This window comes from the organism of the source record quoted next, unplaced genomic scaffold (genome assembly GCF_019419815.1).
Source record: "Pyrus x bretschneideri cultivar Hongxiangsu unplaced genomic scaffold, Pyrus_bretschneideri_v1 Contig9, whole genome shotgun sequence".
Classification (NCBI taxonomy): Eukaryota; Viridiplantae; Streptophyta; class Magnoliopsida; order Rosales; family Rosaceae; genus Pyrus; species Pyrus x bretschneideri.
The window spans coordinates 3,832,029-3,858,873 of record NW_025999831.1 but is presented as its reverse complement, the minus strand read 5'-3'; the positions used below and the strand labels follow the sequence as shown (position 1 = coordinate 3,858,873).

At 38.2% G+C, this 26,845-nt stretch overlaps 3 protein-coding genes across 5 annotated transcripts; 2 read left to right on the top strand and 1 right to left on the bottom strand.

Annotated features, from left to right (window-relative positions):
• The first annotated feature begins 4,034 nt into the window (after nucleotides 1-4,034).
• LOC108866703 (probable protein kinase At2g41970) lies at nucleotides 4,035-9,469 on the top strand. 3 transcript variants are annotated; one of them, XM_048576641.1, is made up of 8 exons: nucleotides 4,035-4,781; nucleotides 5,168-5,387; nucleotides 6,254-6,510; nucleotides 6,590-6,716; nucleotides 6,787-7,060; nucleotides 7,819-7,951; nucleotides 8,026-8,112; nucleotides 9,142-9,469. In XM_048576641.1, the coding sequence occupies exons 2-8, from the start codon at nucleotides 5,282-5,284 to the stop codon at nucleotides 9,265-9,267; spliced, it is 1,110 nt and encodes a 369-aa protein (XP_048432598.1). In that variant the 5' UTR covers nucleotides 4,035-4,781; nucleotides 5,168-5,281; the 3' UTR covers nucleotides 9,268-9,469. The 3 variants fall into 3 exon arrangements, with proteins under 3 accessions (XP_048432598.1, XP_048432597.1, XP_048432599.1); XM_048576640.1 differs by having other exon boundaries at nucleotides 4,036-4,808; XM_048576642.1 differs by having other exon boundaries at nucleotides 4,040-4,808; nucleotides 5,168-5,381.
• Nucleotides 9,470-14,038: 4,569 nt separating this feature from the next.
• On the top strand, nucleotides 14,039-21,170 carry LOC125473485. Its single transcript, XM_048576362.1, has 8 exons — nucleotides 14,039-14,524; nucleotides 15,321-15,689; nucleotides 15,783-16,042; nucleotides 16,637-16,778; nucleotides 16,965-17,336; nucleotides 17,477-17,608; nucleotides 18,238-18,366; nucleotides 18,503-21,170. Exons 1-8 carry the CDS (start codon nucleotides 14,399-14,401, stop codon nucleotides 20,768-20,770), a joined length of 3,798 nt encoding a protein of 1,265 aa, XP_048432319.1. The 5' UTR covers nucleotides 14,039-14,398; the 3' UTR covers nucleotides 20,771-21,170.
• Nucleotides 21,171-22,114: 944 nt separating this feature from the next.
• LOC125473488 lies at nucleotides 22,115-24,320 on the bottom strand. The gene is made up of 3 exons (XM_048576366.1): nucleotides 24,100-24,320; nucleotides 22,694-23,491; nucleotides 22,115-22,409 (listed from the first exon to the last, which is right to left on the bottom strand). The coding sequence occupies exons 2-3, from the start codon at nucleotides 23,316-23,318 to the stop codon at nucleotides 22,204-22,206; spliced, it is 831 nt and encodes a 276-aa protein (XP_048432323.1). The 5' UTR covers nucleotides 23,319-23,491; nucleotides 24,100-24,320; the 3' UTR covers nucleotides 22,115-22,203.
• Between the last annotated feature and the right edge of the window lie 2,525 nt (nucleotides 24,321-26,845).

The window sequence follows — 26,845 nt, the reverse complement described above, 5'->3', positions numbered from 1 at the left end:
AATCAGCACATGTATTTGTTGTGCTGTTTCCTCCTGAGTCATCTGTACTCCAGGTATCTGGTATCATCTTTGGGGAAGAAGAAAGAATTGAGTATTTCGAAAGGCTTTGCTGGGAGTGCGCCCTCAAAAGTGAGAAAGAGTTGGGCATTTTCTTCAGGTTTGCCTTGCCATAAAAGATGAAGGTCGACATATATAGGGATTTCCTAATAGCAAGTGGTGGTATTGTTCTTTTACCCTTGTCGACAAACGTTTTGATCCCGCAAATCCGGCTTTTTGAAATAGTGACGCCTCTTCGATTTCTGAACGACGCCTCTTCGATTTCTGAGCAGGCGCCCCTTCGATTTCTGAGCGACGCCCCTTCGCTTTCTGAACGACACGTAGTAGTGCGGATGTGGCTCTTTTGACAAAGCTGCATGCGTTTTCTGAAAAGTAGAGAAAGCGTCGTCGAACTTTGCGTTTGTCGGCTAAAGATGTGTAGTTGCGATGATGGCCTCCATGTGTTTTCACTTTGTCAGAGATCTTTTGATAAAGTGAACGCGTTTTCTGAAAAGCCGAGGGAGCGTCGCCGAACTTTACGCATGAACTTCCGGCTTTTTGAATCGGTGGACGCGTTGCCTTGGCTTTTTATAGAGCTATCGATCACCGCCAACTTACACACTCTGAAGATTTCCCATTCTTGAAACTCGTCTCCGGCCCTTTGAAAATTTACTCCGTCCACCCCTTCTCGTTGAACACTTTTGAAAAATGGCAAACCCATCGAACCTTAGCTTAGAATTGAGTCTCCGCAGTGATACGGGCGTGCCGCGTCAAGGTAACGTATGGCGCCCTTCTTTCTTATCTTCTAACGGTCCTCTTACAGGTGAAGACTCCGTGATGCAGGACGCCACAACAGTTACGATAGTAGCTCGGAACCTCCTCACTCCCAGAGATAGTCAACTGCTTTCAGGACGGTCCGATGAGTTGGCCGTTCAAGAGTCCCTGGCTCTTAGTGTTCAGTGCGCAGGCTCTGTGTCCAACATGGGCCAACGCCTTCTTGCTCGCTCCCGTCAGGTTGAATCATTGATGGCGGAGGTGGAGAGTCTTAAGCAGGAGATCAAACAGCTTAAGTACGAGAATAGAAGTTTGCATGTGCTTGCAAATAACTATTCGTCGGGCATGAAGAGGAAGCTTGATGAGATGCAAGAATCTCAAGGTCGAATGCAAAGTGACCGTCAAAGGCTTGCGTCTTTCTTCCAGGGGCACCTTTTTCCTGGGTCATCCAGCGTTCCGCCAAGTATTGGGGCCTGGAATGCTCTATCTCCGATGCCTTCCGCTCCTATGCCTCTCGCTCCGATGCCTCTTGCTCCGATGCCTCCCGCTCCGATGCCTCTTGCTCCGATGCCTCCTGCTCCGATGCCTTCCGCTTCTAGAGTTTTGCCTCGTGGTGGGTCTTCACGCAAACAAAAACAACCGTTGTGAAGGCTCCATCTTTCTCTTTCTTTGTTAGATACATTATTTTTTTTTTTTTTTTTTTTTCGCACTTGTAATTCTCGAAAATAAATGAACATGCTTTGTTTTATTCAGTGCATTGGGTTGCCTCCCAAGTAGCGCTTTCTTTTACGTCTTGCAGCCGGACGAAGAACCCAATCACTCCAGGATATGTTCACAAATCGGATGAGAACTCCGAGTCATAAACTAGTACCTAGAACAAGAAACAAAAAAAAGATTAAGAATCTGGAATAAAATAAAAACAAACGAAAATAAAACAATCCAAGGGATTAGCAAAGTTGCTAATCCCCGGCAACGGCGCCAAAATTTGATGCGAGAATTATACGCACACAAATTAAACCCTCTTGTTGTCAAATTGTAGTAAGGATGCAAGTAGGGATCGTTCTAGACCGGGGATTAGGGATGAATGGATATGTGATGGAGTGAAGTGTTGGAAGTGATGGTGTTTGGATTGGTAGGGAGACTCATGGCACAAAGGGAATGGTTGGTGTTTGTGACTGAAATGTGTATGGAAGAATGAATGAGAATGAGTGGGAATGAATGCTTATTTATAGGCGAAATGGGGGGGGGGGGGAACATGACAGCTAGGAGGGAATGTGGCTGCATGTTTGAATGATTAAAGGATGCATGTGGGTTGGAAATGCATGTGCAAGCATGTGTTGGCTGAATTAAAGAATGTGAGGGAATGATGAAAGGGGAAACATGACAGCTAGGTTGGTTGGTGTGTGGAATGGCTGCATGTGTGGTGCAATGATGAAGGAATAATCTGAAAATGCAAGGTGAAATGAAGTGGAATGACAATGGCATGTGGAATGGCTGGAAAATGTATGAAACTCACGGCAATGATGGTGATTTTCTGGTGGTGAATGGTAATGCAATGTGTTTGCATGTGAATTAAAGCTATGTGAATGATTAGGGTGAATTAAAGGATGGAATGCATGTGAATTAGGTTGGAAATCTGATGGGAACTCACGGCATTAAGTGGAGTGAGATGATTGAATGTTTAATGGTTGCATGTGGCTGAAATGAAGTGTGTATGCATGTGCACGGCACAAAGGGAAATGGTTTTGGTGAATGGCTGATTAGAATCTAGGGTGAATGGTGTGTACGGTTTTTGGGAGAGAAAGTGTGTTGGATGATTTATGGAGATGCATGTGGATTAAAGGAATGCATGTGCAATGGATATAGGAAAGGTTTAAATGCCCTAGAACTAAAGGGAACAAGGTTCCAACACTTTGGTCTTCAATTAGGTCTTCAATTTCGTCCAACACTTTGGCTCCAAGCATAAGCTATCCATCCTTAGCCCAAAAGTGCTCCAAAAGTTTCCAAAATGCATCTTTTTGCTCCTTTAGCCCTTTGGACCTACAAACACACGAAAATAGCTTAAAGTACTAAAATAACTAAAGAAACATAACGTAAATGCACGAGAACAAGCCATTTAAGTCGCATGAATATGCTCCTATCAACACACAATTGTATCACTTTAATATTAAAATTTATCAAACGCTTTTATACTGTTTTTTATACTCACAACACTTTTAAAAATATAGTTTATCAAACGTCAATTGCTTTATTTTACAAGTAATTATTCTTAAAGTGTAACAATCCGTCCCTAATTTTACAGCTTTATTAATCTTAAAAATGTGAATTGACGAAAATGTCTACGTGAACTTTCTGGTTTAGGATGTGTCATAAAGCACATCAAAAACATTTTTTTTTTTTTTTAAATACAACAATCTCACACTGACATCACCAAGCTGCTTTTGCTTTGAAAATCAATCACTATATAGCCAACTCATCAGCCTCATCTTCAAGTACTTCACAAACTGCTCATCAAACCTCTAAATATTAAAAAATATTGGAAATCTAGTACCAAAAAGAAAAACTTACAAGTTACAAGAACGATTCACTGTTATGGAAGTTATGTTCTCGTCTCTAATTACTTGCTAACGAAGAAGGCTAGATGCATATGTGGAGGTAGCCATGTTTAGCCAGTCGAGTTGGAATTGTATTTTGGATTTTCGGTTTTGTGGCTCTACGTTTCTCTCTGTTTTCCATACAATTTGATTTATTTAAACATCATAAGAAATTATGTAGCATAGCCCAGAAAGCTATTGAAAACCTATCATGAACAAAATCTATAAAAGACATACATACAACACCAGTCCTATCTCTATGCCTTTAAAAAAAATAAAAATAAAGGGTTAATGACATTTTACATGAGTGACGTGTGCTTGAGTAAAAAATCTTTCCGAAAAAAATTACACGGGACAAAATTTTGCGTTAGAAAAAAGAGTGTCACACACATGCTAGTCAAAGTCTATAATAAGGCAATTCGGAGTGGTAAATACCAATGCCTCTAACAAAAGTTTGAAAGAATAACGTGTCTTAGCGTGTATATGTTTACTTACCAGGAATGAGGATTAAATATAATTCTTGAGTTTCTTAAAGTTATTGAAATATGCGTATGAATATCACTTCATATCCTAACTTTCGCCAATATTTGAAATCGGAAAAGTACGATTTACCCTTAAATTTGTAATCAAATACCTGAAAATTAGGAATCAGATCAACTAAGAAACCATGGGTTCTGATTCCCTTCCCTTACTTTCTCTATTACTCTAATTCGTTTATTTTCACATTCCTATTAAGTAAACATATCTATACTATTATTAAGAAAACCCTCATTGTACCCCAAAAAGAATTGTTAATATTTTTTTTGGTTCAAATCTCTTTGTCAACTAAAAGAAGGTGAAAAAAATATATTTTTGTCTTCTATTACAAAATAAAATTAGGAATGATAGAGTAATTTTGCACAAACTAAATTTTACATTTTTTTAAATACATCACCTATATATGACCCTAACAAATCTCTAATTTTAAAAACAAAAACAAAAACTTATCACCATTTCCACGTTCTCTCTTTCCCTCCCTCTCTCTCCTCATTTAAAAAAAAAAATAACAATAACAGAACAGACAAGAAATAGATAATATTAATCAATTTGTCTGGTGAAGCTTTGGGCGTTGGATTACCATAAACATCATGCATGCATGATGCATGATATGAGGAAATAGCAAGTAGAAAGAGGACGTGCAACGTGGTGACATGTGAACGTAGACGAAGTAGGGTTTGTTTTAGGCCCGAGTTTCCCGCGAAATATAGAAGCACGACGTGCCCTCTCTCTCGTCCGGTCGTCCCAAAACAGAGAGCTCATCCATCACAAACAAATCTGCACAAACATTTATCAAACATTGCTGTTTTCTTCCTCCGTTTCTTCTCTGTCCCTCCTCTGGTTCCTCACCATTCTTTAAATTCTCCGGTCAGTTTTCATTTCATCATTCTTCGACCTGCGTTTCTTCAACTTGTATCACATTTCCGTTCTTTTTTCCATAAAAACTGACCACTTTGCTTTTTTGATTTATTCTAAGCGGTTGATTTATATATTTATTATTTAATTTTAACAAGAGGGTATGCATCCTTATGTGGTTTTCATTTTTCTACTTCGCTTACCCAGAAACCAGATAGATCTTAATTTATTGCTCTTCTGTTTGATTTGTATTTTTATTAATTTATGAATTTCGGACAAAAATGAAACATATAGGATGCAATTTGAAGGTTGAATTTTCATTTTTGTTTGTTGTTGATTATAAATTGATGTGGTTTTTTTTGGAATTGCAGAAATAATTTTATTCCGAAATATTTTTGTCGGTGAATAAAATTAATTGTGTAGAATATTAGCAATTGTGGTGATACATGGTTTGTTAATCTTGCTGTGCCACCACAACTTGAAAAATGAGCTGCTGCGGGGGTGCGGAGGAGGAAAACTTCGGCCCACCTGCTAATCAATACACCGCCCCGCCCAGAGGTGGGAATACATATGGAGGAGGAGGAGGAGGAGGTATTTTTTTAATCTTTCTTAATTTCTAATCATTTGCTATATATTGAGATTTATGAGGACCATTGTGTTGGTGGTAATTATTAGAGGACAATTTCATTCAAATTTCAAGTTATAATTAAACAGTGTTCTCTTAACTTGTTTTCTAGATCAAGTCAAAAACCATTTCTTTAGCAAAAATGCATCTCCTTACTGCTAATTATTGAGGCATCTCAGTATGAGCAGCTGTATTAGCATGAGTTTGGTTGTCAAACTTCTTAGCTTAAGTCTATTAGACAATTGCTCGCCCGTAGAAGTAAGGCCTCGCGAGGCCTTTAGGATTCGATAGGAATGGATAACCATTCAGATGAAGGCACACGATGTAGGAAAATTTCATCTCACGGATTACCAAATAAGTGGTTTTGGGTTAGTCCAGGTGGTGAATGAGGGCAGGCAAAATCTAATATAACTGGAGTAAATATTGTGTGGAATTAGTTTGGAGGTTTCTTATTGAGAACCCCATTGAAACGAGAGCTATGAAACCATGTCAGACAATGATTACATGACCTTATCAAAGGTTAAACTGTTAATTAGATGATCGGTCGACAATGTATCAAGCTATTGAGAACATATAGAGAATCAGGGTGGAGGTTTTATATTGAGAACCTATTGAAACGAGAGCTCTGATACCATGTTAGACAATGACTACATGACCTTGTCGAATATTAAGTTGTTGATTAGATAATCGGTTGACATTGTATCAAGCTAACAAAGTCAATTTAATTATCCATATGTCATACATATTTTTCGACCTTCATGCATATGCATACTTGTGTCACAAACCAGTATGCACCTCGTGAAGCATTACAAACCATTGCATTGTGTTACAGGCAATGACAGAGGAGAGCCAAGGGGTTCCAATGCGGTCAAAAGCGGAGCTCCACAGAAGGTCTTACCGATTGAAATACCATCTATGTCTTTGGATGAACTAAATAGGTTAACGGGTAACTTTGGTCCGAAGGCTTTGATAGGAGAAGGTTCTTATGGCCGGGTTTTCCATGCAAAACTGAGTAATGGTAAGGCTGCTGCTATAAAGAAAATGGATACGGGTACATCTCAAGAGCCGGACTCTGACTTTTCAGCACAAGTAAGATTTGGGACCTTCTGTTTTTCGACAAAGACAATGTTGCACTCTTTACTTAAAATGCTGGATCAATCTTGTGCAGTTATCAACAGTTTCAAGACTCAAGCATGAGCATTTTGTGGAGTTGATGGGGTATTGCTTGGAGGCAAATAACCGAATTTTGATATATGAGTTTGCAGCCATGGGATCTTTACATGACATATTGCATGGTATGCTTATTTACATCATCTGCTTTTGTGTTTGTTTCTACAATTTTTTTACTTGTTAATTCTGCTGCAGGAAGAAAAGGAGTACAAGGGGCTGAACCGGGTCCAGTTCTTTGTTGGAATCAGAGAATTAAAATTGCCTATGGTGCAGCCAAAGGCCTTGAGTATCTCCATGAAAAGGTTCAACCTTCAATTGTTCACCGCGACGTGAGATCCAGCAATGTCCTGCTCTTTGATGACCATGTTGCCAAAATTGCGGACTTCAACTTGTCAAATCAGTCATCGGACACGGCCGCGCGACTGCATTCGACTAGAGTGTTGGGAACGTTTGGCTATCATGCTCCTGAGTAAGCCTCGGTTCTTGTTTTCTGAATGTTTGATTTGATTTTACTAATCTAAAAGAATATTAACTACTAGCTTAGAAGTTGTTCATTAGCTTGAGTTTGATGTATTGCGTCCCCTATAATGGTTATAAAGTGATGCACATCAGCATATTAAGGTTTAGTTATAATTAAGGTATTATATTATCTTCCTAAACTTATGTTGTCAAATTGTGAATCTGACAATTGGCAAGAAAACATTTTTAGTATATAATATAATCTTCTCTACACTAACTTTACCATTGTTTTCTGCCATTATGCATAATGTTTTCTCCCTGTGTTCACATTGTAATTTCCTCCTTTATTTATAAAAGGGATAATACTTGTATTTGCCCTTCGGGATGAACTCATTTCTCCACTTGCAAATACGTTATTCACTGTTCAAATTTTATATTTGGAACTGCTTAGTTTCTTAATATCCATTTGAAGATCATCTTTACAAAATATCATTCGCATAGGACATTGTTTAATTAGTCATCTAAAATGTATCAGAATAAATCAACAATGTAGATAATGAATCGTTAATTTGTTTGATATATTTAGATGACTAAAAAAATCTCAAATTCAAATGACATTTTGTAGGAATGATCTTCAAATGAAGATTAAGAGAATTAACTGTAAAATAACATTATTTGTATAGGGAGAATGAACTAGGGGAATGCAAGCATTATCGCAAGCATTATCCATTTATAAAATCGTTGCTTTTATTTTTGTTTTTTATTCAGGTATGCGATGACCGGGCAAATTACTCAGAAAAGTGATGTTTACAGTTTTGGAGTTGTTTTACTAGAGCTTTTGACAGGAAGAAAGCCAGTAGACCATACAATGCCAAAGGGGCAACAAAGTCTTGTTACTTGGGTACACATATTTCTCAGACTTTCTAACTTGCTTTTAGCAGTGCTTTTCTGAATACAGACAATTTAAACATACAGGCAACTCCAAGACTGAGTGAGGATAAAGTGAAGCAGTGTGTTGATCCCAAGCTAAACAATGACTACCCACCAAAGGCAATTGCTAAGGTTTGCTTTGGAATCCTTTCTCTTAACAAACTCAATTACTATGAACACTCTGGGAATCCCATGAAACAAAAATGACCAAATCTCACAATCTCAAAATGGTTATAGGACTCATTTCGTGCTTAGAATTGGAATAGACAACTTATAAAATTCAAGGTATAGTAAGTACTGGTTTCGGATTGTTTAGCTTTTTTTATAAGCAGGAGTGAAGAAAAGTTGGGCTCCAATTTGTGTTTGGTAACTCAATCTCATTCAAAGCAGAAAAGTGGAAGCAGCTGAGAGCTGCTTTTAAAATAAGGGTGTGCTATCCATACACCCCAAATTACTTTTCACACACCTCTTGTTAATTTCTGTTCGTTGATCTTCTTCAATTCATCCAATCCGACGGCCGAAAATTAAAAGGGTGTATGAGAAGTAAAATGGGATGCGTGGATATCACACCCCTTAAAATAACCCACTTTTTTTTACCAAAACACGGATGAACAATAGCCATTAATAAAATTTTCAATATGACAATGCTACCCTCCCTCACCACCGTTCTTTCTGAGAATCAAACATATTTCCTTATCTCCCAGGCTCCCAATTCAATCTAGGAATCCCATGAAACAAAAATGACTAAACCTCGTAATCTCAAAATAGTTATAGGCCTCATTTGATGCTCCTAGAATTGGAATGAGTAATTCATAAAATAAAAGGTATATCAAAGATAGCGGCTAATGACTTAGAGGATCGTAAGGGATTAGACATTAAGAAAAAAAATGGAGGACTGGAAGGGGTAAATTTCCTGATTGACAGACTAAGAGTGAATGTCAGCTAGTTTCTCTAGAAGAAAGCTAAGATGGTAGCTCACACGCCCATTGGTGATTGTTAGCCATCAATGGGCGTGGACCCGTGACTAATCATATTATACCACACTATAGCTAAATGATTTGATTGGAAACCCTTGTTTCGTTGTTTCAATATGGCAGGCAAACATTAGGCTTCACCTTGATTAGTTAATATCTAAATTTTGGTTTTCATGCAATGTCTCAGTTGGCAGCAGTAGCAGCACTTTGTGTTCAATATGAAGCTGACTTCAGGCCAAACATGACGATCGTTGTGAAGGCTCTACAGCCACTGCTAAACGCAAAACCTGCAGGCCCAGAGACAAATGCTTAGACATATATACTCTAGTGCCGCATGCATGCATGCAGAATCAGCAACTTGTCTTGTGTACGTGTGCTTTGTAACGTATCTTTCTTTTTTGTAATCCTATTCCCGCATTATGCTCCACTGAATTGATTGTCGTTTATCTGATTCAGTGCCCGGTGTAAGATATTTGCATTTGGCAGATGGAATGGTGATTCTCTAGTTTGATCAACTTTTTTGTATTTCCTTTTTCTCTTTTAACTCTCTTGTCACTTGAATTGAAAAGGTTTAGAAACTACGATTCAGATCAAACAAATAGACCGTTTACACTTATACAAACTGTGGATGGAAATATCTGCCACAGGGCGATCTGCTTGAATGAGACGTGTGATTTGGTTGGGAAAATCTGCAACCAAAAAGCAATGTTATTGGGAGGGCCTCCTCAGCCCAAGTCGGTTTGTGTTTGTTGCGTGCAATCAACACTTGAGTACAATTATTTGAGTTTGTGGCATAAGTTTGACGTTAAAATAAACTTACCCTGTTGAGAGCAAAGTGAGGCTAGCTATAGTAGAGAACTAGACGTGATATGCAAGGTAGTTGCAGATGACATGTAGCAGGCGCTGAGTCCATGTAGGAGGCACTCCTCTAAAATGGAGAAGATAACAGAGGTTATGGCAGGCAATTGAGTAATGACAACGGGTGCCTGGCTTTAGCCACTTAGCCATTGAGCTGCTACGCCGGGTCCATTATAATGGGTTTCGTGTGCGATTGATATGGCGTGTGGTCCGCGTCGAGTGAATCTTTGGACTCATTGGGAGTCGTCCTCGCCGTGATTTGTGTAGCAAGGACTCCTGGACTGATTTTATATTTCCACACAAACTTGTAAAGCTATACCACATTTACCAATCACATCTTTATACTCTCTCTTAATTGATATGTATTTCATATTGTTGATTACTATTCTGAGATGAATCTCATATTTAATGATTGATAGCTTGTAGTGAACATCCCTTATGAAAACAACTGAAAGCAGCCTTTGGTAAGCGCCAGTCGCATAAGGCGACCGGGTTATGCCGAGTCAGAAAGGATTACTAATCACATATTTATAACCTCTCTCTCAACCAAACCCTAGCTGTCTACCTCCATCGTCGCTGCCCGGCTGGGGTCGGTGGCAGCCTCTCCCTTTCTTCTCCTAGCCCTTCCTCCCTTCTTCTTCCCCCTCTTCCCCATCCAAGCATTCTCCCCCCTCGCCATGCACGACTTCCCCCTCCCCCCCCCCAACCTCACGCCGACCACTCTTTCCCGACCATTACCTACCTTTTCTCCCCTCTCGTGCTTCTTTCCCACCATTTTGGATGCAGATTTCCATGGATTTATGCCCTGTACACTGACCTAGGCCATGTTCTTTCAAGATTTTCTTTGATTTGGTGCTCGTTTTCTTGATTTGGGGTTTGGATTTGTGCTGCAAGTGGGTTGGATCCACCTTCGTCATCTCGTTTCCATGGTGATGTCATCTTCCTTGCCTGGTTTGGGTGGATGCATTAACTTGTGCACTCAGATATGACGGCTCGGCTTAATGTGGCAGCTTGGCTTGTATGTCTCGGTGCGACTTGACTTTTGTGTCTTGGACCTGGTGGCTCCACTGTCTGTTGTGGCTGCTTTTATGATTTTCGATGTGTGGATGCCGGTACCCCACTGTTCGGTGTATTTGTAGGTAGCTTGGGCTTGAGTGCCTCGTCCCCTACTGTGATGAGTTGATCAGCGGATCCTTCCTCGGCGTAGTCTAGTTGTGTTTCACTCGCCTTATGTGCACCGTGGTGGCGCTGTTGTTTTGGCTAGATTGGTCTTCACCTTTGTGCGATGTGTGATGTAATCTCGTTTGTCAACGATGACTTCATGTGGTCTTGCTCTAACGCGATGACTTTATGTGGCCTCGCTATTCAATGATGACTATTGTAGCTACTTTTATTTCTCTATTGCGGTTATCATTTATTGTGACAAATCTATACTGGTAGCACTTGTGTGCTTGGCGATTGTGTGTTTGTGCTTGTGGTTGTCTACTAGGGGTTTACTCTTATTTGTTTGTCTATGCAAATTCACTCCAGATCAATTTATTGGTCACTAGAGCTATGTACCCAATGACACCTTTGTAAATGTTTGTGTTGACTAATGAAACACTACGCTATCGTTTCTTGTAAAAAAAAAGACCTCTTTAATTGATGTGTTTTTCATATTGTTGACTACTTTTCGGGATATATCTCATATTTAATGATCACTTGATTACCTTTCTTCTAAAATACTATTTACTTATGTAAATGTTTACACCAACATTTCTTCCAGAGTATTTGTATGAAATGTTCAGGGTTAACTCCATTGCCTATACTGTTTTTCAAAACACTAGGTAACATTAGTATCATTGACAACATAGGGCAGTGACATGCCCCACAATTAGGTTGGATAAGCCTAAAAGGGTTGTTAGGGGATGACTAGGTATGAAGTTAGCATATAGAACCACACAGCTAGCTCCCCCACAAAACATACCTAAGCATGACTTAATTGAAATCGTCACATATATTAACTTTCATCAATTAACTCGTATTCAAGAATAATAATGTTATCCAAACACCAAACGTAAATCCAGGAACATAGGATATTGTTCACAAAGTAATCCAAATCTACTAGGGAGTTTGGCCAATGTGGCCTTCCATGTCAAAAATTTGCTCTTCAAAATGTGTTAGGTGGAGTAAAATTAGTATAATGGATTGACTACGGGAATGATACTCCTCAACAATATTGGTAGGAGCACAAACAAGTGTATAACCAATGATATATTCCATCAGAGCAGAAGTAGATTTTGCAGGTTTTGGGAAGACTGTCCATTATTTTTGAAGTTTTAGGTCTTAGGTGCCAAGGATCACACTTCTGGCTATATTGTCAGCCCATAACAGGCTTGATTCTACCATATGTTGTGAAACAAGCTCAAAAGTGGTTGTAAGAGAGAGACGGACAGACCCATACTTAGGCTTGGAAGGTTCTAGCTGAAGGTGGAGCTGTTGTTCGGTGCATCTCTAGCGAAGCAAAGTATGCTTTTGGTGCATCCCTGCCTAACCATTCGGTAGACTCTAGCCAAAATTGAATCTTTACCATTCGGTGCATTCTAGCGGAATCACTGGGTACCTTTCTCTCACATTTGTGGTAGTAATTAGATTCGAGAATTTGGAAACTTCTGCTCTCTACACTGCTGCTACAAGAGCAAGTTAGACATCGAAGGACGAGAAAAATCTTCTCCAGTCAAAATTCAATCGGATATAAACTTCAAAATTTTACCTATTCATGGACATAAAGATTTTAATAATGTCTTGCTTCAAGCAAGATATCGTTTTTGCATGATTGAAACGGTCCGTAAAAGCGAGTCAAAGGGCCAGGGAATCCTTATTAGTGAGGTACTTCCCTGTGTAATGCTTTAAGCAAAAGTCTTCGAATGAATATCATGGCGGAGGCTTATTGAGGTCTTCCACACCATAGTTGCCTACAATTAATGGTTTTGTAGCTTTTTGTAATCAAGCAGAGTGTCACATCTGGTGTTCAGATAAAATAGTTTTTGTTCAAAACGTCCAAGTCAGTGAAATGTAGTTCGACAAATCGCTAAATGGAGGAAACAATATTATGATTGGTGCTGTAGGAAATAAAATCTCCATAAGCACCAAAGTTAAAACATTCAGGTTCTAAGACATGGTTTGATTTAAACTAATTAATCATGGAGAATTTTCGGGTCTCAACATGAGTGGTGCGTGTTAAGAAACTTTAGGTTTCTATGACATTTTTCCGAAACTTCAGGTTCATAATAACTGCAAAAAATGCAATATATAAAAGACAGAAGCAATTGAAAACAAATATAATGATAGTGGGTAGCTTCGAATGCTTTGTGTGAAAGTTTTAGAGAACAACCCCAAAAATATGTAGCTTTATGTAAAAAAAAAAAATTATTATTTTGATCGGTTGGCCTGCGGGCTAGCGAGAGAGAAGTGGGGTTTGTAGAACCCATGCCCAATATTCGTATTTTCTTATAGAAAAGATAACAAAGAAAGCAAACAGTAATTGATTACGTATTAGTTCTAGGTGCGTATCCTTGCCCACCCTATATGAATTTCATGTACAAAAAGGAATAGAAATACTAAACTACTTGAATTCAAGTTATTAATCGTAATTGTTTCCAATCAAGTTTTGAATCACATTATTTATAGGAAAATATCAAAGAACGGTGGAAACAGTAACTAATTACCTACCTTTTTTTGGCGTGTATTCCCGCTAAATAAACCTATCATGTATGTATTCATATTTGAAAAGAATAGAAACACTAGAATATTGGGGGGCAATCAAACTCAACTTATTCATTGTAATTGCTTCCAATCAATTTCTGATTCAGGTTTTCTTATAAAGTTATACAAAGAAGAGTGAAAACAGTAACTGATTACCTACGGTTTATTATCGCAAATTTTCGCTACATAAACCCGCCCTATATGTATACTATACAAATATCGTCCAATTATGAAAATTAAATACCTAAAGCAGAAAAAAATAGAACTATATTATATCTTCTCCAAAAAAAAATGTATATAAATTTATTCAGACAGATGATTGAAAGGAAAGTATCAAATTATGAAATTATTTTACCTTGGAATTTTAATCCTGTTAATTTGTAACGTAAAACAGTATTTCCCTCTCTCTCTCTCTCTCTCTCTCTGGCTCATTTCGTTTTAACCGCGCCTCTCGTAGGGGTAACCAAGTTACCATTACCAAAGCCTTCCCTTGTCCCTCTCCTCTCTCCAAATATATGCGCATCACCAAATCTCATCGTCCTCAACCAAAACCCCCATTGCATCGCCCTTTCTCTCTGAATCCCTTCTCACTTCTCACCCCTGCAATCCAATCCAATCCAATTCAATTCAACCCACCATCCCAATCCGATTCACCTCCGACGCAATTCATTTCGATCCGAGAACCGTCCACTCCTCGATCTATAATCCCCAGATTAATTGTCGTTTGTTTTATTCATTAAATGCTTGATTTTTGATCGGATTGGATCCGAATCGGACGGCGAACGCTTGCCTGGGATGGGAAGAGCCGGTGAATGAGAATTCTATGAGTGCTTGAACCAAATATGCCCGGTTTAGCTCAGAGAAATGACCAATTCAGTAATGGGTTGTCGCCCATTTACTCACTATCTTCGCCCAACGGATTTTGGTCCAAGCATCGTGACGATGTTAGCTACAATCAGCTCCAGAGGGTACCCTATTTTTTTTTAATTTATTCGATTTTTTCTTTAAATTTGGGTTGAGATTAATTTGGATTACTTTTCATATTGTGTTTGATCAACGAATTAAATGGGTGTTTTGCGTTTGAATTGGATCTTGTACTATTTGTACTTGTTTGATTGTTCATTGGGGGGCTGATTTTCGTCGGAATATCGGTGTTTTGTTAATGAGATCCACTTTACTTGTTTGTGTGTGTATATATATGTCCGTAGTGAGAATATAATCTTGTAATTATGTAATTGAGTTAATAATTGCGTAATGTGTACCGTTATTGGAGAATGTTTCTCATTATGTTTTTGTTTCCAAATGGCTCTTCACATGCGTGGTAACGGAAGAAAAGTATGTACAAAAGAAAGAAATTTTATGTTTTTGTATTATCCAGGCGCGATATCTGAATGAAGCTGTCTGGTTATACCAAGTTTAGTGCACCTTTATTGCTTAGTTTATAGTAAGTTAGTAACGCTTACGGGCTTGGACATAGAACGTATTCACAGACTTACACATGTAGACTCTTTCATCGACGCAAGCACGTTGCAGGTAGAAAAGTTGCATCCATTGTTTCTTGATAAATGATATCATTTCCCAGTTACTGATCCTAAAACTGTGGTTGGTTTGATGGTGTTTGCAGTTGGGATTAAATAAGAAGTTCCTTGTAGTAATACGTATTTGGGAATTTATGGATTGTATAATAACCTATAATTATTCGGTTTCTTTAACTCATTGATGTCTGACAAGTCTCATATGAAGTTCTATATACCTTTGATGTAGTTTTGGAGTGATCTATCACCACAAGCTCGACAGAAGCTTCTCAGGATTGACAAGCAAACCCTTTTCGAACAAGCTCGGAAGAATATGTACTGCTCTAGATGCAATGGGTTACTGCTTGAAGGTTTTTTTCAGATTGTCATGTATGGCAAGTCTTTGAAGCAGGAGGGAACATGTGAGCAACTATCCTGCAACAGGTCAAGGGCCTCCAAAAATCAAAACGATGGTGGATCAAGTATTACTAATGGGTGCCATGACGAAATACCAGATCCATCTGTCCATCCTTGGGGTGGTCTAACCATAACGCGTGAGGGGTCGTTGACGCTGATTGATTGCTATTTGTATTGTAAGTCTCTCAAGGGACTTCAAAATGTAAGTTATAATTTTATTATTTCATGACTTTGGTGTACAAGCCAATTTCATTCTAGTAGCTGATTTTTTTTTTTTTTTTTTTTTTTGAATTAGGTATTTGACAGTGCACGTGCAAGAGAACGAGAACGTGAGTTGCTTTATCCTGATGCATGTGGCGGGGGAGGTCGGGGTTGGATAAGCCAAGGAATGGCAAGTTATGGCAGAGGACATGGAACAAGAGAAACTTGTGCATTGCACACTGCTAGGCTTTCTTGCGATACATTGGTTGATTTCTGGTCAGCACTTGGAGAAGAAACTCGACAGTCCCTTCTTAGGATGAAGGAAGAGGATTTTATTGAGAGGCTCATGTACAGGTGTTTAGCTATTCATGTATCCCCTTCTCAAGAGATTCAATATAAAATAGTGGAAGTGATGTATTTCTTCTTTCTGGTTGAGAGAAGCGCTGTATGTTTAGTTATGGTTTGTGGAGGAAGTTTTGGTTATTAGAACTGCAAGATTAGTAATGATATTGAGGATGTTCAGCCTGGTGAAGCTAATAGGGAAGAGAAAAGTAGGTTCACTTGGTACAATAGCTGCCCATCATTAGCCGACGCATCCTTGAAGGCTTTACATAGGCCTGAAACATACTCTTTTCTTTGAATTACATTTGAATTTGGGTTCATGCGCATAGTAACTATTATGACGGTATTTGAAAATCCTCACCAAAACATATGTGCAGGTGAATAAAAAGTAAATAGCGTGAAAGATTAATCTACCAGTGGCTTTTCATGTTGCAACATCTGGCCGTTTTGTATATAGCATGCAGTTATACGTTATTTGGTCCTCTAAAATTGCCTAGTCAAGAGTTATGTTTGCAGCAATTACTTCCTTAAGTTTGGATATCCTAAAAGTCCTCATCATTTACTTTTATTCTGGGTTGTCTTAAGATTTTGATGTTCCTGTCACAGGTTTGATAGCAAGAGATTTTGCAGAGATTGCAGAAGGAATGTGATTCGTGAGTTCAAGGAGCTAAAGGAGCTGAAGCGCTTGAGGAGGGAACCTCGCTGCACTAATTGGTTTTGTGTTGCAGACACCGCATTTCAGTATGAGGTGTGGCCTCATATGTTTCTTTAATTTTGTTCTTTTCTCTGATTTTTGTTGTGATTTTTGTGTTCTCCAAGTTTTTCAAGAGCAGACTAGTGAGAGAATTAATTTTTGATAGTTGAACCACTTTAATTTTTGATAAGTACGGATGATGTGACTGGCATTTTGATCTCTTTTTAGCTGTCATTACAGGTATCTGATGCCACAGTACAAGCTGATTGGCGCCATACTTTTGCTGACACTGTTGGTACATACCATCATTTTGAGTGGGCAGTTGGAACAGGCGAGGGAAAATCAGACATTCTGGAATTTGAAAATGTTGGCATGAATGGGAGTGTGAAGGTCAATGGTCTAGATCTCGGTGGTTTAAGTGCATGCTACATTACCCTGAGGGCTTGGAAACTAGATGGCCGTTGCACCGAGCTTTCTGTAAAAGCTCATGCATTGAAGGGTCAAGAATGTGTTCACTGTAGGCTTATTGTCGGAGACGGCTATGTAACAATCACAAGAGGAGAAAGTATTAGAAGATTTTTTGAGCATGCTGAAGAGGCAGAGGAAGAAGAGGTAGTTAAGATCCCTAAAGGCTTAGTGTTATTATTTATGTTCTCAGTTCTCCAGAGGCAGTTGAGATTTATATTTTATCTTACGGGGTTAGACCTAAAGAAGTGTTCTAAAGAAGTGTTGTTATTTAATGTGTTTTTCAGGATGATGATTCCATGGACAAAGATGGAAATGAACTGGATGGAGAATGCTCCCGTCCGCAAAAACATGCGAAGAGTCCTGAACTTGCTCGAGAATTTCTACTAGATGCTGCAACTGTTATTTTCAAGGAACAGGCATGTTCAGTCTGCTGATGTTGTGTGTTAAGTTTATCGTTGTTCATTATATAAACTCAGCTCCTTTGTTTGTTTACCTGTGTTAACATAAATGAAGATCCTTCATATACCATATTGTATTCTTAAACCTCAGTTAGGTAGTATACAATTCAGTCTATAAGACATCGGGGTGCAATTTGGAAAGTAAGAGAGATAAATTATATTTTCTATGCTAGGAATGATGTCAAATAGTGGTGTTGTCAATGGTGCCTAGGGAATGCAATCATAATAGTTCGGTATTCTTACTATTTAAACCTTTTTATTTAACTATTGGGGAAATGGTATTTAAAAGTTGCGTTTTCCTTGGAGAAACTACGGTGGGGAGAGGGTTAACGATTCAATGTTAGGTTGTAGTCTTAGCCAAAATGAGGAAAAAAAGCAAAAGAAAATGAGTGTGGCTGCATGTTGCACACAATGTCTTCATAGCAGAGATGCTTAGATTTTTGGAGTTCGGAGTTATGTTGGCATGATGCTGTAAAACTACTCACTATGTGTGTGTGCTTGCATTGCTGGCAGATTTCTTAGTATGCATGTTGTGTGTGACTGTAATATACGTATTCTGTGTCTGATTGTGAATGCCAATCTTTCAGGTGGAAAAAGCATTTAGAGAAGGAACTGCTCGTCAAAATGCACATAGCATCTTTGTTTGTCTTGCACTAAAACTGCTGGAAGAGCGAGTTCATGTTGCCTGCAAAGATATAATTACTCTTGAAAAGCAGGTCTTAAATCTTGTTACATTTCGGGCTGTAAAAATCTTGTTATATATTCAAAGATAACATTCTGGGTAGAAAAATGAGGAGCCATTTTGCGTTTTAGGAGAAACACTTCTGATGACTTTGCACCTTTTCTCTACAGATGAAGCTTCTAGAAGAGGAAGAAAAAGAAAAGCGTGAAGAAGAAGAGCGCAAAGAGAGGAGAAGAACAAAAGAAAGAGAGAAAAAGTTGCGAAGAAAGGAGAGGTTGAAAGGGAAAGAAAAAGACAAAGATATGGAATGTTCTGAAGTAAATGACATTCCTGCTCTTGATGTTGTCTCAAAGGAAGAATCATCACTACATGCTGATGAGGAGCCTAATAGTTCCATTAGCTGCAAGGATTCAGTTATTGAAGCTGATGATCAGATTCTATCTAGGCCTGGATCTCCTGAGACACGTGATGAACAGTTCCAAAAAGATTTTATCATTTCAAAAAGTGAAGACCACTGTTATGATAGTCCTGATGGTGAAATCACCAATGGAAGAGGTGATAGTGGTTCTTTTACAGTTGAGCAATCAAAGTTTTCACGACGGAGATTAAAATATAGGAGAGAAGCTCAACTAGATGCATCTTTGAAGTGGTCTGACCGACGCAGATATGCTGCTGTTTCAGACTGTGCTTCTGTGGTTAGTAGATCTGAGTCGAGATGTAATGCTGATAATTTTGAGACTCCATCAAGGGTCATCAATGGATCAAATAGGCAATTAAGAGTGAATGGCCCGAAGTCCAATGGTCGACATAGTGGTCCTAAGTTTACTGAGAAGTTTCTCTCCCCAAGTAACAGGATGGGTGACAGATACGACTTCAATTCTTGCAGCTGTAACAAAAACACTGAATATAGAGCAAAGGTAGAGCCCCATGTTTCTGCTGCCAGATTGGGATGGGATACTAAAACTGCAAGTAAGTCAGAATCTGCATTAGATATGTCCAAGCAATTCTATCGTGGTAACAGGTATAACCAAGTAGGAGACTTGCGTGATAGTTGTGTAAGACCCAAAAGCAAAGTCAATTATGGGGACAATCCTAGTAGAGATTTGGTTCATCCCAAGAAAATTTGGGAGCCCATGTATCCTAGAAGTAACTCAGACTCCGATGTTACCTTGAGGTCATCTGCTTTCAAGGATGAAGATAAAATCGTGAAGTCACCTGGTGATATATGTACAGGTGAAGATGGGGTAGATGCTGGTGAGATTGATGTGGATAATAACTTGAAGGAATCAAGAAAATCCAGCACAGGAATGGATGTCAACTGTCAGAGTGGATTTCATGCAGGAGCACAGGATTCTTGCAACTCAACAAAAGCCACTTATGAGGAGATTGGATTATGCCCTATCGGTTCTGTACTTAATTCCATTGACTCTACATCAAAAGGAACTTCTGACCCCACTGTCAGCAGTACTTCTAATTCCGATAACTGCTCGTCATGCCTAAGTGAGGGAGATAGCAATACAACCTCGTCAAATCATGGACATCAGGAATCTTCATCCACATCAGATTCAGAAGATGCCAGCCAGCAATCAGGAGGAAAGGAAACTTCTATATTCATTCCAAATGGTTTCCGAGACCATGAAGTTGGTATGGAGAATAATCAGAGTGCAAAAGGAGAGTCTATCGAAAGCAGGACACCGATTGGTCCTTCACTGAGTGGAGCAGGGAGTAACATTTTGGGGAATCCATCAACAAAAATTGCTCAGAGTTTTGATAATGGTTTGTCTGCTGTTAATGTGGGTTCACAGCATCATGGCATGCTTCCTCCGATGCATAACCAAAATGTACAGTTTCCCGTGTTTCAAGGTCCTTCAACAATGGGTTACTTTCACCAAAGTCCAGTTTCTTGGCCTGCTGCTCCAGCAAATGGAATGCTAACATTTCCGAACCATTACTTATATGCTGGTCCTCTTGGGTATGGTATGAATGGAAATTCAGGCTTCTGCATGCAGTATCCTGTGCAGCACGTACCTCCCTTGTTTACCCCTGGCCCCGTTCCAATTTATCAGCCAGTCATCAACAGAGAGGAGCCCGCTCAGATATCTACCCCGTGTATGCAAGACTATCCTAAAGAAGCTAGTACAGAGAGTGTGGATCCATCTGGAGCGCATTCAAGGCAAGCACCACCAACTGGAGAAAGAGCGCACGATGATAATTCTGGAAAATTGCATACGAACAATGATGGCTTTTCCTTATTCCATTATGGTGGCCCTGTTGCTAATCCACCAGGATATATGCCTTCGAAAGAACAGACCGTTACGGATTCTCCCTTAAAATGTTCGGATCATGTTGAGAATGATCAGGCGTGTTACAAGGAGGCTACCATTGAAGAATACAACCTGTTTGCAGCAAGTAATGGCATAAGGTTTCAATTCTTCTGAGGTAAGAAGGTGTGAGGCGGCTGTTGAGGAATATGCAGTCCCTATCTTCTTATATCGAGATGAAGGTTTGTGGTACTCGGTACTCAATAATCTTCCTTTGAAAAATTCCAATTTTTAGCTCAATAGTTTTGCGTTTTTCGATTTGCCCCATTGATTTTTGTTTTTCCTATATAGTAGAGAGAAAAAGGTTGGAAGAGTGCGTCAATGTTTGAAGAGTTTTCTTTTTCGTTTTTTTTTTTAATTAATGAAGAATTTGTTGTTATGGAAGTTTACTCTTGTATTTTAGAGCTTGTTTTAGGATTTTGAACCTCCTAAAGCATTTTATTAAAAGAATTTTCTGGGATGATGAAAATAATGGAGCTTATATGATGAGGAATTTATGTGTTATGGCTTGAGTGCACATCTTTTGAGTTTTCCCATCAAATTTTGATGGCTTGAAATTTTGTTTACCATCTGTGACTCAATAAATCTTCCTCTATTGGTTGTTGGTCAAGGACTTCTTCACCTTCAAACTTAAACTCCAATTCCCATTGTTCATGGAGAAATCTTTGGTCGACAATAGTACACAATTACTTCTGCCTCTTATACAAGGATTCCTTGGTCGGGCCAAAGAAGTACCGTCACTCGATCATTATCAAACTAATTGCAATCCGTTTTTTGTTTCGGAAGGATTGTGTCGGAGCACCTTCTACTTCTAATCGGTTTTTTTTTTGTTTTTTTTAGTACATCAATATTTTTACACTAAAGGGAGGAGGAGTTCGGCTAAGCCACACAATAGGTAACCTAAAATTGGGTTGGATTAGAAACCAAAGTTTGGGTTGGATTAGAAACCCAAACTTTTTGAGCAACCAATCTGGCAAACAACTCAAACGATGAAAAGTATCGTTAATTCCTACATGCTCATTCCAAGTTCGAAGTTTAGTAAGTCATGGCACATAAGTTAGAAAAAATATCGAGTAATGCTATTCATACCATTTGAAAAATTTGCAAAACCCAAGGAAATGAAGGAGAAAGACTCCTTGTATACCACAATATCATTTAATTAACTAGTTTTTCTTAATCATTAGTTTATTAAATAATAAACTAAATTTAAAATTTTGATTAATTCAAATGGTGTGGCTGTCCGCATCAAATATCGCTTAAGGTGATATGAAAATGTGGTACAAAATTATGGTATGAATAGCATTACTAAAAAATATAGGACTAAACAAGTTCAATGACCTTCAACGAGAGTCCAATTTTTGAACAGAGGTAAGCGAAAGCTACCTAACTTGCTCAGCACGGCACGAGGGTTCAATGGCCGAAAAGAAACATAACGCAGGGAGTAGGGCAAAAGAACCAGTCTGCAAAAATAAAACGATGTGTGAATCTATAAATTTTCAATTGAATCCACTGTTTCTTGCACATGAAATTGTCAAAGTTTAAATCAACCATCAGTTTCTTGCCCCAACAAACTTTAATACAGCAAGATAAAAACAAGGTTCATCAACATATTCGGTTAATTCGAAAGAATGTTCGGCTGCCGCTTCCTCTAAAGTACTCTTCTCAGGCAGGTCAGACGTTACAACATCTGGATACTGTCGTTGTTGCTGCTCCGAAACTTCTCTTCCTTGGGGATGGCTAATAACCAGTCTCGCACCTATACAACAAACAGCCACAACTCAGAATCAAGAGTGATATTTTGAAAGAATTTAACAGCTAATGTTAGATTTATCACTCTCGAAAATATTTTCTACTTACTAATTTTAACACGAAACACTCAATTTATGGATTCAGACAGGCAAATATGTATATTTTCAGGGTGAGCCCTGAATGACATGCGAGGAAGAGTCTATGGCAATTAATGACACTTCATCAAGGCTGAGAAGCAGTAGTATATCAAGCATGAACAAAAAGAAAAATGGATGATATTATGAAAATCACCTTGTGTAAAACACCTTGCAAGTGTTTTAAATACTTCGTCAAGTTTCAACGGCATGGCTGGAAGGCAATAAAGGAACACAACATCTAAAGGCGCCCACTTATCAGGTACATACATCAATTCTCCTTGCCAACACTTAACCTTGTCATATTTTTCTTTAATGCCAGCTAAAACAAAAAGTGAATCATGGACAACAAGCAGGAGACTGCAGGGTGATGATTCAACCAACCGATCCACAAATCCTTCAGAACCAATTGAAACCATAACCCTAGAAGTTTCTTCAATCTCTCCTGCAGATATAATGCGCTCAATCTTAAGGTTATAATCTTGGTCGGAACTGAAATCACCTGAATCAAGAAAGGACCAGTCTTTCTCATCAAAATCATCGAAGTTGATTACAGAGACTACGCCTTCATTTGATGGAGCTGTGGCACCAAAAAGTGTTTGGCGAGTATGCAAAGAATGATGTGAAATAAAAGGAAATGAAACAGAAAGAGGAGGGACACAATGATTCCAGCGATAAACACGGTTCATGACCATATGTTGAGGTTGTGTTTGAATACAAGGTAGGAACTGGCATCTAGGCAAAGGAACGAAAAGAGAGTGAGATGAGAAAACAGAATTCATTGCAAAGAACTACTGAATTTTCTATTTGGATGTTTCTGGTGTAAAACGAAAAACTTCAGAAGCTTAATTATTGAAAAACAGAGATGGACTAAAATGGTTTCTGTTAATATTTCGAAAGTAGCTCAGTTCAACTAGTTATCGCTACCCTTAAACTTATCTTTACGATCAAAACCCTGCATATAAGAACAAGAAGAAAGCATTACTCACACTGACATCTACAATGCTTATTATTCAACTTCAAAGAGATAACATCAACTGTCTTTCAATTAAACAGAAAGGAACAACACCACACGAAAACCGCAGACTCGAAAAAGGTGATCCTATAGCAGCATTACCACTGTTATCAATTTCCACTCAGCCTCAAACCCCTATACCGTTATCCGACGGAGATTATCTCTTATCGAATCGGAATTCTCTTGCAACAATAATTAACTTTCTTCAAACAAATAACCCAACAACAAATGTTCATTTGCTTCACATTTCAGAACCTGAAAGAAAACAAGATTATAAAACCGAAAGTGCCAAAAGTCATCATCTTTCTCTCGATTTTCCCTCCATTTTCCAAGTAACCAAACACAGAAATAAATTGGTAAACCAAACAAACAAACAAACAAACCGAAAATAACTGATTTCTTCTATGCACAAATCATAGAAACGACGAACCAAAAGAGGCAATTTGAAAGCATAAAAGGAAAAGGAAAGGGAGTAAAAGGAAATTTCGACAGAATTTCATATTCAAATTCGTTTCTTTTGCGTGATGGTTAGATCAAAATTTACTTACCCAGAGTCCTGCTTTGGAAATTGAACCTCAATGGCGAATGCAGAACTCAGAGCCTCCTCCCAATGGGTATCACTGCAAAGCTCTAGTCCTGATAGTTCGACTCCTATCTCGTTAAACCCTAATTTTGAACTTTTTGGGGTTCAAATTCCGCCGCTACTTTATCCTCAGAAAAAGTCACCAGAAACGATTACTGTAAAATACGATTATGTTTCCTTTGGCACAATTGAACGATAACTCTTTTATCCCCAGGAGGATCTCTCGCATCCTCAAATCGTGTCCGTTTATCATATATCGTACGATCAATTTTCTTGAGTTATTATTTATATTTAATTTAAAATAATTTTTAATCGCACGATATACGATGAACGGACATGATTAAAAGATTCCTAGCATCATCGCAAAGAGAATCTGAAAATAATCTTCATTCCTTTTATCTTACATCACTTCATTGAAGTAACAAAAAATAAAAAAATAAAAAATAAAAATTTAGGATTTACACCTTAATTAATTTCAAAAATGGGTAACGAGATTTCAATTTTAACATTTTACGCTCTTAAATCCTAAGTTTAAAATGTTATCAATTTCGACTTTTTGTTAAGTTGATGGTCTGATCAATCGGTAAATGATGAGGTCAACAATGGTGTTGACTTGTAGGACGATAGAATTGAATCTAGAACCTTGGGTTCAAGTGGTTGTCTAGCAAAAAACATATTAAGTAGGGATATGTTCTTAAGTCACATTGAGTTCCTCAATCTCATCTGAACCCGTTTAAAGGTAATTGTGTTGGAGACAAAATGATGGAAAAAAAAAAAGTTAAAGAAAAAAATGGGTGTAACATAAAAATATAAATCTCTAACTAGTGGTATGAGAGCCAAGGATTAGACCCGCATGACACCCCTTTGAGATCATAGCGTAAACTCACTAAAAAATGTGAAATGTGTATAATTTTTTCTTTCTAAATGGTCATAATCGAATTTCACAAACTGTGTAAGTTGCGAACAATATCAATAAAACATAACTCAAATCACGCTAATTTAATTTCTTCTTAAACTACTCGAAAACAAGGGAAGACACTCCAGTGACTGCTGCCATAATCGCCTTCAAGTCTTCAATAATATGTCCATTGATTGACAAGTTAGTAGAAAAATCATTAAGTGCAGCAACAATCTGGAGACAATCACTTTCCAAAATGAAGTTGAATAAGCCCCTTTGCGTCGCCAACAGAAGGCCATCCCTAGCAACCAACGCCTATAGAGATGAGATAAAATATTATCCACTTTCCTAGCAAATGCCGCCACGAATGCACCCCGATGGTCACGTATTATGACCCCAATTCCACCCCCTGATTCAAAGAAACATTCCAAGCATCATCAACATTAACTTTCAGAAAACCATTGAATATGAGATAGGGGCTACGCAGTGGGGCGAGAGGAGCGAGGAAAAGCAATTTTGTTAAATTCCTGCCACCAACATAAGCAGCTTGTGGTGAGGAGATCGGGAGAGTCAACCTTGTCCACTATAACAAAACTGGCTTAATGTGTCGGAGAGTGATGACGATTTTATACCATTACTGTTGGATAAAATATTTCCGACATCTTTAAAAAGTGTCGGATAACAAAGTACTCCTGTCACTTATATCCGATATTAGTGCACTACTTTCTGACAACAATAATGAAGCGGGCCCTTAACTCCACCAGATTAATTTTTTTAATATTTTTAACTAGTTCTGTCAGATATATCCGACATTAGTAAGTAATGTGTCAGATTATATTATATTATTTTCAAATTTTTAATACTAACTCTGGCAGTTATATCCGACACAAATATTTTCAAATTTTTTATATTAACGTTGGTGGATATATTGGACACAATTATTATTTTATTTATTTTTAAATCCTGGCAAATTTTGGAACGAATTTTGGACGGGATATTTCCCACTATTCTTTATGTTGAAAAGTGTGCTGTCGATTCTATTCGACGATAATAGGAAAGTGTTGTACATGGCTGTCGATTTTAATCGATAGTACTACCAATTCTACGTAATAAAACCTTTCTCCCTCTTCCTCGTGCTACTGCCTTCTCCCTTCTTCAATTTCTTCTCCTTCCCCCTGCATTCCTTCTCCTCTCCTCCTTCTTTCCTTCTCCTTCTATTCTCCCCTTCTCCTCTCTCATTTTCCCTTTCTTCTTTTCTCCCCTTCTCCTTCATTTCCCTTTCATTTCCCCCTTCTTCTTTCCGGCATCTCTTTCTTCTTTTCATTTCATCTTCTGACCATGCTTTTTTTTATCCACTTCATCTAGTTCCTCCATCACTCTCTCCATGACAGTCGCTAATCTCATCTCCCCGTCTTCTCTCTCTAGTACGACAACATAGGATTTACGCCAAATACCAGAAATGTCTCGCTTTCCTACTCCCGTTTTCTATTGTGTGTAAGGAATTTTGCTTATCTGAGGAAATTAGTGAGGGATTTTGTTTCAACTTTTTCAAGTTAACTAAAAATTTGTAGTTCCCTAATTTTATTATGGTTTTGTAGTTTTTGTTCAATTCAATATATTTTTATGACTAATTTGCTAATTATCAAACTTCTCATACATTGTTCTACTTAAATCACATTTATTTTATCTAATTTGTTAATATTTAGTGATGTTTTTGGCATCAATTGCTGTTGAAATTTTGTTAATGCATGTTTTCTCGTATGATGGACTGTTGTTTTGTAGTGAAGAGCATCGAAAGAAAAAGAGGAAAAGA

Excerpts from the sequence above, each read along its gene's own strand:
- LOC125473485 (XM_048576362.1), top strand. The coding sequence starts at position 14,399 with ATGCCCGGTTTAGCTCAGAGAAATGACCAATTCAGTAATGGGTTGTCG. Across the intron at positions 16,043-16,636 it reads ATTGAGAGGCTCATGTACAG|GTTTGATAGCAAGAGATTTT; the intron begins GTGTTTAGCTAT and ends TTCCTGTCACAG. Across the intron at positions 18,367-18,502 it reads TAATTACTCTTGAAAAGCAG|ATGAAGCTTCTAGAAGAGGA; the intron begins GTCTTAAATCTT and ends TTTTCTCTACAG.
- LOC108866703 (XM_048576641.1), top strand. The coding sequence starts at position 5,282 with ATGAGCTGCTGCGGGGGTGCGGAGGAGGAAAACTTCGGCCCACCTGCT. Across the intron at positions 7,952-8,025 it reads AACAAAGTCTTGTTACTTGG|GCAACTCCAAGACTGAGTGA; the intron begins GTACACATATTT and ends TTAAACATACAG. Across the intron at positions 8,113-9,141 it reads CACCAAAGGCAATTGCTAAG|TTGGCAGCAGTAGCAGCACT; the intron begins GTTTGCTTTGGA and ends GCAATGTCTCAG.
- LOC125473488 (XM_048576366.1), bottom strand. The coding sequence starts at position 23,318 with ATGAATTCTGTTTTCTCATCTCACTCTCTTTTCGTTCCTTTGCCTAGA. Across the intron at positions 22,410-22,693 it reads TGCAAGGTGTTTTACACAAG|GTGCGAGACTGGTTATTAGC; the intron begins GTGATTTTCATA and ends TTTGTTGTATAG.